General features: G+C 37.8%; 1 protein-coding gene and 1 long non-coding RNA gene across 2 annotated transcripts in view; both read left to right on the plus strand.

Moving 5' to 3' along the window:
* The window catches only part of LOC117117912 (ankyrin-1-like), a 10,204-nt gene extending 2,536 nt beyond the window's left edge, over positions 1-7,668 (plus strand). The window contains exon 2 of the mRNA XM_033262391.1: positions 4,169-7,668. Within this exon, the coding sequence (XP_033118282.1) occupies positions 4,177-7,668 (3,492 nt within the window). The 5' untranslated portion in view covers positions 4,169-4,176. The remainder of the gene's footprint in view (positions 1-4,168) is intronic.
* Positions 7,669-9,557: 1,889 nt separating this feature from the next.
* Positions 9,558-10,062, plus strand: part of LOC117117901 — a 3,750-nt gene continuing 3,245 nt past the window's right edge. Inside the window, exon 1 of the long non-coding RNA XR_004446963.1 lies at positions 9,558-9,735. This is a non-coding gene — a long non-coding RNA (uncharacterized LOC117117901). The remainder of the gene's footprint in view (positions 9,736-10,062) is intronic.

Raw genomic sequence — 10,062 nt, forward strand, 5'->3', positions numbered from 1 at the left:
CCACTAAGGCTGGGGCGGGGGGGGGGGAGCGTCTAGGGCTGCGGGGGGGACAGAGGGCAAGGCCCGGAGCTCACAATTCCAGAGGATTTTGACCAATCTAATAGATTTCTGGAGAAAATCTGAAAAATATAAGGCTGTATAAATTTCAATTTTTTTTTTTTATTTATAGCTAATTATATATTTTTATAGCTGGAAGTTAGTAATTTTTTAGCTAATTATATATTTTTATATTTAAGTCATGACTAAATTTTCCTCAATTAAATCGACTAATTTAATTCTATTTTTTTAAATATATGTATGTATCTCGTATGTGATGTTTTTGAAATGTTCTTCCCTACTTTTGTTAAACTTCAATTTTGATTTGATTTGAGATTGTAATAAAGTTCTTCGTATTTCGTACAAAAAGGATTACCAACAACAGATAACTAAAATATGAAAGATCCAATCAGCAGTTGCACATTTGAAACGAAGAAATAAAAATCTTACACAAACATTTTTAATGTTTCTGTGAATTGACCAGCTGAGATCTAAAATGACCAACTTATTGTCTTGGTGGGGAAAACTCCGACACTGAATAGGCCTGGACTTTTGTGATGTTCCAACGACTTCCTAATGGTAGACCTAAATCAATACAATTTTAATCAAATTACTAAAGTAGTAGCAAGGCTTATTGAAAGTCAGCACAAAAATGTCGGCACAAAAATCTGTTTCATTATCGAAAGACATTTCGGACCGCACAACATCGAATTCATCAGTGAGTTTTTTCAGTTTTTTCAGCATGGTAATCTAAGAGCTGAGGGTGGCACAACTTGAAGTTGTAGCAATAGGGCTCTATGCAGAGGCGAATCCAGAGATTCCAAAAATGGGAGGTGGGATCGAGAGACAACACTTCTCTAGGGGGTCCGGGCATTCCCCGGGAAATGCTTGTTTTCTGACTACCGAAAATAGCCTCTGGGGAAGCGAGCATCTGGGCTGGGGCATCACGCTACTGTAATATGACTTCATATTTGTTGTAATTTCCAGTGGCAGATCCAGGAATTCGAAATAGAAGGGACCAGGAAGGGTACTTTCACAGATAGAAGATCTATACCACCTCAGCCCCAACCATGGTGGGGCTGAGGAAAGAAAATTTGTGATTATGGCACCTCTAGATGGCCGGAAATTGCACTTCCAGACATAAAATTTGAACATAATTATCTTTATATCTCCATTTCCTTGAATTTGCCACTGGCTACTTTAGCAAATGAAGGATCTACCACCTATATTTTATAATGATAATAATAGGTCAATTTTTAAGGTGTCTAAGCACCAAATAATAATAATAATAATAGTGTTCCCCCTCCCAAATGATATTTTTTAAGAATAGGAACCTCTGGGTGGCCAGAAATGACACTCTGACTGTGACAGGCATGTGTTGGTTTGGCGTGGGCCTAGGCCTGTCAGATGGGGTGTGGGCTTGACCTGTCCGGTAGGGGGGGGGCTTCCCCCGCTGGCGCCGCCACTGGGCTGAGGTAAGAAAATTTGTGATTATGGCACCTCTAGATGGCCGGAAATTGCACCCTCAGACTTAAAAATTTAAAAATAAACTTTCCTTATATTCCCATTAAAAAACAAAAAAAACCAAAAACCAATTAATTCCTGTTAAGCGAAAGATTTTTTTATTCGAAAGATTTGTTTTTACTCAATACAGTTTTTACTACCTATAACACATTAACTACAGTGTACTGTAAATTCTGTAAACCTTTAGAGAATTTTATTTAAAAAAAATGGCCTAATTGATTATCTTATTGTTTTCGTTAAATTAGATGGAGTTTAAATGTGGATATATTCCGCTGTTTGAAGGTTTACTGTAAGCCAATCAGTTAATTACACTTAGGTATACTATACATCTTCGTGGTTAGTTTAAAGAGAAGTAGAGCGTCGTTCCATTAAGAGTGCCTACCTCCCCCATAATTATGCCTAAATACAGAATTCACGAAGGCAGGCGACTTTTTCTTCATGCTTGAGGGTGGTTTCAAGGAAAATTAACAGACGCGCGTATACAGTCGTCAATTAACATTTGGCTGCTCAACTCAAAATGGGAACTCGTTAGAAAATGAAAAAAAAATCTAATCTAATAATGACATTGCAGCGTTCATAAAATGTTTGTCACTGGTGCTGGCAACAGTCACAAAAGTGGGGGGGGGGGCCAGTAGAAAAAGTGGGTGTGCCAATTCTCCCTCCCCCGCTTCCGCCGCCGTTGTAACCTTGTAATATATTTTCTTTACATTTTTTCATTCTCCGACAAATCTACCACTTCCGCCGACCGGACGGGTGAAGGGGCGTGGGGGGGGGGGTTATTGTGAACAAAATAATTGTGACATATAACATATACATGTGCAACATGAAACTTATTTAATACAATTAATATAAAATTATATCTTAATAATAAAAAGTTGAATTACAATTTTCAATTTCAATTTATTCAATATTTGATTTCAAATTTTCAATTAAAAATTCTTACGATAAAAAAAAGATACAATTTAATACACACTAAATAAACTTTCAGTGCAGGAGGTCTCGCGCATAAACTTTCCTGTTCACCAAAAATCGTACAGCTTAGGGAAATGAATCCAACCGTAACACTGACTTTAACCACTAGGCCTATTTCGCTTAGTTTGATTTCAAAGCACACAAGTATCACAGATGAATAGGTCTACCCTTCATTACAAGATGTATAGAGATATGCTTCAAATTGAAATTATGATAAAATGACAGTTGTATTTATAATATACCAGTTTACAGTTTGGCTTTGAGACTTTCCACAGAATTAGGTCTACAGTGCCAACTTATAAGCTTTCCTAGATCTGTTTATAGTTTGGCAAGCATCGTCAGTTTTCCAATGATACATTGGAGCATAGGAATTTTTTTTAACGTAGGTTTATTTGTTCCAGTGGATCGATAAAACAGAGAGACAAAAATATATAAATATAAAAATAATTACAGTAGCCCAAAAACTAGAAAATACTAATCAATACAAAATAATTTATAAAATATGACAATAATTATGTAAAATTCGTATTTGTTAAATCCACAATTTATCTTACGAAAGTGGGTGTATGCACTCCCACCCCAAATATCGTAAAAGGTTCACATCAAAGTAGATCAAGGAAGAAGGTAGATCAAAGCATATTTTTAAGAAAGTCGAGAATGTACTGAATAAAACATTTGCTATTTTCTGTAATGATGACTAAAAAAGATTCGAAATTCTTGAATTTAAACCAGTAGTAATCTGCCGTTAGGACGGTATTTGGGAATTAAATTTGCCATGAGAATAATAATAATAATAATAATAATAATAATAATAATAATAATAATAATAATAATAATAATAATAATAATAATAAAAATAATAATAATAATTTTGGCTTATATAGCGCATTTTGCTAAAGCGTCAATACGCTAACAATAAAAATGAAAATGCCTTGAGAAAAAATTTGAGAAAAGTACACGTTAAAATGGTGAGTTTTTGTGTCTACTGCCCCCAACAGGGCGTAGACACTACCGTATGTCATGATGTAGCAATTAAAGATGGCGGAAAAGGGTAAATCCGGTTAGGCATGATGGGTATTACCACTACCACGAGGTAGGGGGCGCTCTATTGACAATCGAATAGCCTTCGGAACTCGAACAAAATTGCGTTCGAAACTTTCACAGATGGAGAGTCTAGACCACCTAAGAAAATGTATGATTATGGCACCTCTAGATGACCGGAAATGACACTCTCAGACCTAAATATGAGTAAAATTTTCCTTTTCTCTCCACTAAAAAGGATTAGGGGTAGGGGAGGGAGGGAGGGCTGGGTGCTGGGCCGGCTCGGCCCCATTTGCGAATCGAATCTCCCCAAATGACAATCAGATTAATCTGTAAAGATGGTATTAAATATTTGAGAAATTTTGTGCCCAAGACCTTCCATTACTGTTTGATTAATTAAAATTATTGTTAACAGTTACACGACGCCAAACATTACTAGGACCTGTGATTTAAGTCCTCTAGACTTCCATTTAATTTGGATAATAATTTACATAAAATAAGAGAAGATAAGGGAGAATTTGTTTTACGTACGGTATGTTGTATTATGATTTCGTATGTCAGTGTTTTTGAATATTTTGTATACACTTCATTTCAGATAAGAGCATGGGTACAACACTGACAAAATCATGTAGAACTGGAGGCGGCATGGAGCAATCTCAGATAATGCTACTGGTGGCAGCGTTGAAAGACCAGGACAACAAGACCGTCATTAGGCATTTCAGAGACACTACTTCTCGAGAGAGAAACACCTTGTTACAGTTCTGTATCCGTTCCAAATTATACGAAGAGGTGAATTTCTTATTGAAGTCTATTAAAGGAAACTTAGAAAAAAAGTATCTTGAATACCTACTTATGGTAGCTGCAGAGAAAGGTCTGTTAACGTTGATTGCTACGATTCTCGAGCATGACGTTGATGTCAATGCAATTTCTGCAAAGGGACATTCACCTTTGTCATATGCTGTAAAATACAAGCATTCGGAGGTTATAGTTGATCTTGTTGCAGCAGGCGCCAATACTAATTTTATTGACGATAACAAAAATAGTGTTTTAATTCAAGCCATTGGAAATGGAAACAATTTCAAGACCATTTCTGTTCTTCTTGATAACGGAGCTGATTTATCTATAAAGAATTTAAGGAAAAGAACAGCCTTGTTTTACGCAGTTGATGAAAATATGGTGGACGTAGCAAACCTGCTACTTGACAAAGGTGCAGATATTCATTCAATTGATGATGAAGGCACAACTGTATTAATGGTATCATCATATAGAGGCTACGAGGAGATGACCAAGATGTTGCTGCGCCTAGATTCCAACATTGGAATCAAAGACAACTATGGATACACAGCTCTGATGTGCGCCGTACAGAACAAACATTACGTGCTCACTAAAATGATAGTTGACAAATATCGGGCAATGCGGTCTAGAAATGCTGATATTATGGAATCCGCGAAGCTAGCCATTGAAGATGACCTCAGTGAAATTTTAAAAATATTATTACACGAACAAAATTTGCTTACAAACTCACAGCTTATTACATTACTTACACTGGCTTTGGAAAATAGTTGTGAAAAAGACATCATTGTGGCTGTGCTGAGTCAATACAAGGATCTACTGTTTTACGCAGCTTCAAATCCTAAGCATGAATCGGTATTGAAGATGTTAATTACCAACAAAGTACCTATGAATTACCTAGACTGTCAAGGTAATTCGGTATTAATGTACGCTGTGGCAAGAGGTAGTGAAAATATGGTCATAGAGCTCCTCCATGCAAATGTAACTGATGTTAACATTAAAAATCAATGTCAACTGGACGCTCTTTTTTTTGCAGTTTTCGTTGACGATGTTAATAAGGCAGAAGCACTGTTAAAATCCAAAGCTGATGTTAACGCAATTGAAGAAAATGAGTGCACACCATTGATGTACGCCGCACTGCGTGGTTCAACCGACATGTGTCGGTTACTCCTACGATATGGCGCCAACGTTAATCTCACTGAAAAAGAAAATTTTAGCGTTCTTATGGTCGCAGCTCAGAATAATCACGTTGAAGTGGCTAAAGAATTGTTAGTCTACGGTGTAGACATTGCACAGAAAAATGACTACGGTCATGATGCTCTTTTCAAGGCAGTGCAGAATAATAATGTTGATATAGTTCGACTGTTACTTAAACATGGAGCTCCTGTAAACTCAGTTGATATTTCTGGTAACACACCGTTGATTGAGAGCTGTCGTGTCAGTGACTCCATTGACATTGTCAACGTGATACTGGATGAAGGAGCTGATGTAAACAAGCAAGGTGAAGATGGATTTTCTGCTCTAATGTGTGCTTGTAAATCAGGCTCAACTTCAATTGCCGATCTGCTAATACTGCATAATGCTAGCCTCGAACTCACCAACGATTTGGGCCGTGATGCCTTTCATATTGCAATCTACAACGCACACGTGAACCTTGCAGCTTTTCTTCTGCAACAATCAAAAGCGAGTCTGAACAAAACTGACAAAATGTCAAATACTCCACTGATTACAGCCTGTTCTAAAGAAAACATAGAATGTGTGAAAATGTTGCTAAAAGAAGGAGCCTCGTATTTGTACAGAAATCAAAGAGGCTATACCGCCCTCATGTCTGCAATACAGCTAGGCAACGAAGATTTAGTTAAAATGCTAATAGAAAATATGGAATATCCTTATCAAACAGGAATGACAACAGATATGAAACAGTATGAGCTACATACCAACAATCCATTTACCGATGGAATCAATCTGACATCATTCACAGCCTATAAAGAACAACACCACCTCATTCATATCGTATCTCATAGCAACAAAAAGAACAACTTTTTGCATCACAGTGAAAATGGGGTTGACGTTTACGCATGTGCTGGGTTATCAGGTGACTCTGAGGTATTAAAAGAAGTACTGTTCAACGACCCGAACGTCTTAGCCAGTGATGATGAGATTGATCAGTTCGTTCAGGTTTTTGAGGACAGCACAAATGGGAACTTTCAGACATTATATGACATGGCGTGTAATAGAGGTGTCATCAGACGATTGGTCAGAGCGGCAATATGTGCAGCGACGAGGCGAAATTCAGCAAAAATATTGAACGAACTATTGCAATGGCACAACAATAAGGAAAATGTTAATTTGTTGAAACTAGTTATTTTAATAGCTTGTCTTTATGGCAGTAATAATGTTATTGAGTTACTCATAACTTTCAACGTTGATGCCAACACCACATTTACACCTTTTGGTGAAACGCCTCTTGTTATTACATTGATGTCAAAGCATGGAAAGGCCTCACAGATTCTTCCGTTGTTAGCACCAGTTACTGATCTTACTAAACGCTTCTCACTACAATTAAGTGCTCAGTATCGAGTGGAGGTAACAATTCTAATGTATGCTTCACTAATGGGCAACTATACTGCTGTTAAAGACCTTATCAAGCATGGTGCCTCTGTTGACCAGACAACTGAATATGGTCTAGGTGCAATACACTTTTGCACATTCGGTCGAAGAGGAATGCAATGTCATGTCGGCCTCACCCATGAAATGAATTCTGTTATGATGTCAAGGAAATCTAGCAGTTCTTCACAAGAGGATCTCATGGATTGCTATTGCGATATATTGAAATTGTTACTAGCTAATTGCGACCATGCTACTAACAAATGTACTGATGATGGAAAATGTCTTCTTTCTTGGGCTGTTGGCTTTCAATTAGAGGATTTTGTTAAACTTCTCAAAGACCACTATTCAACTAGAGTTAACCACACAAAACCACATCCCGGTCATGCACGAGAAAGGCTCCAGAAGGTGGTGCCAAAAGTCTGCAAATATCTGAAAGCCTTGGTAGAAGAAATAACTTTTCACAATACAACTGATGCATATCAACTTCAGAAGAGTTTTGCTGAGAGAATGTCTGAAACATGCACTACATTTACCGATGCGTTCCGAAACATCAATAATATGGATGAGCCAGAAGGTCTATTTGAAAGTTTGCTGGACGATTATGAGGATCCTACAGCGAGTGAATTTAGTACAACAGAGCTTGACAGTTCAATAAATAAGCGAAAGTATATTGAAATTAAGAAAAAAAAGTGAAAGTGATTTAAATTCGACTATTAACAGTCTAAATGAAATCATGGATGTCGTTGGTGATGGCAATGAACCAAAAAATACAAGTTTGCAAATATTTGGAAAACCTCTAACAATGAAATCTGATACTGTACCAGATATTGAAGTGTTTAATAGGCTTACAAATGGACATGAACAGAAAATTACTGAAAAAAGAGCCAAATTGTCAGCTAATCTTGCGTTAACAGACTTGGAACTTAAGGACATCGAACGCGCATGCAAGCATGATTCGATTTTAATACCTGTTGAAATTCTTAAGAAATGGAGGTTAAAGTGGGGTGTAGATGCAACAGCACAGCAATTATTGGATGCATTTGAAGCGACTGAACTTGAAAAGGTTGCTGAGGTCATCAGACTGACGTAATGATGATAATTTTAGTACTTAGAATAGTTATTTAGTTTTATTATTAATGAATCATCCTGATTTTTAAAAATATAAAGTATCTAGTCAATGTTTCAATTGGCTAAATACTGTACATGAATGGCCAATGACACTGGTACCTGGCTTCCAAGTTCAAAAAATCTAATGCCAAGCATTTTCTATGCTGTCTATTCTCAGCTTTTCTTTTAATGTCAAAATAACTGTCACCCTGTTTCATTTAATCAATTAAATGCTGTTCTTTTCCTTTCTCTTTGTGCTTTCCTCTGAAAGCCGCCTTCTAAAACCGTTTTGAGTAGGTTTAAGTGATTACATTGTACATGACCAATCCAAACTCCCTGCCTATGCATACTTTTAGTAGTTCTAGGCCTGGTACTTATAACTATCCAAACCCTATAGGCCAACTAAAAAACAAAAATGTTCCTATGTAACCCAAGTTCAAATAACAATTTTATTATTCTTGCAGCTAAATCAAATATTACATTTGTCATTTTAAATGACCCATTAGTTATTAGCTTGGCAACGTCAAGTGCTTAACAACGGGCTGAAAGCTTCAAATGAGCTTTTTTTTTGTAGGTAACTTGGATCAGTAGGGTAAGGATGCTTTGATCTTTAGTTTTCATAACTATGTCATCAAGTGTTTTGCTTGGCCAAACAATTTTGGTACTTGTGCATATAAGCTTGCAAATATGGATAATTTTTCATTCCTGATGATGACATAATTAATGTTGAAATATTGAATCCCGACACGATGGCGTGCATTTCGATACTTGGAGTATGTATTACAGTATTATACTATCTCAACGTCAATGTGTTTTTTTCAAAATCAGACAGCAAGCGACAATGCTCTCAGAGGTTTTGTAGACATTTATCTTTGGTTGATGACCTTTTGACCTCTAGAATTGAGATTTTCGAGTCGAGTCAGTCGAGACAGCCCGAGTGGAGTTTCATGCAAATGTTTCGTACGAAAAAAAAAAAAATCGCGCGCACCTTTCCGTTGTCCCTCATACTCCACAGCAGGGGTGGCGCCAGGACCTGCCCGACGGAGGGGCTAAAGGCCCCGACGGGGGGCTAGTGGAGCGAATCGAGTCTTACTTGGCTGGGGGCCAGGGGGGGCCGCTTCCCTGACGGGGGGGGGCTATAGTCCCCCAGCCCCCTCTAGCGCCACCCCTGCTCCACAGCCTTTCCTACATTAATACTTTTCCTTTCCGATGTATCCATTTTGCTTCCCACTCGACGCACAGGGTTCCCGGAACGCCGCCTTCAGCGGCGTGTGCGAAGCACAACCCAGAGTCAGCAGTGGAACGTGATTTTCGATATGGTTTCGAACTTCAGCTACCCTTATTTCTCGACTGAGACGTCAATGGGAGCTGTAATTTGTATGGCAAGGGGATGGTGCTACCCTTAATTCGTATTAAGGGAATTTACGCCCTATGTGGTTATAATAGAAAATTTTTATTTTTTGGCGACGTCAGACTCGCGCTATAGTTAGCATGCATACGTCACAAGCTAGATTACGTCACCTTTTCCTGGTAAGGCAAACTTTCCCGGCGTGCTTTTTTCACGGATAAACAAAACACCACTGTTTGCACATGAATGCCTTGCCTAGCTAGAGCTACAAGAGCCGCATAGTTAGAATATAATACTTAAACAAGGTGTCACGTATGAGCGACAGTGGTTCAAAAAAGGAAGATAACGTTCAGAGATGCTAGACAATAAAAACAAAGTACTCCGGACACAGCATCAAAGTAGTCAATGTAATAGTTTAATGGTTATAATCATCGGTTGATCAAGCCGAACAACGTGCCACATAAGACAAATCTACCATGGATATTGTTATGAATACTCCGGTAACTTAACCCGTACTATACATTGACTATGCAAAACAAATATCGTTATATTTTCTACCAAGACGAATCATACCTCACTATAACTGAGTGGCCAGTTAATACCATACATAGCAGGGACGTATCCAGGGGGGG

Source organism: Anneissia japonica, unplaced genomic scaffold (genome assembly GCF_011630105.1).
Source record: "Anneissia japonica isolate Jap-2015-1 unplaced genomic scaffold, ASM1163010v1 scaffold287896_len759773_cov187, whole genome shotgun sequence".
Taxonomy (NCBI): domain Eukaryota; kingdom Metazoa; phylum Echinodermata; class Crinoidea; order Comatulida; family Comatulidae; genus Anneissia; species Anneissia japonica.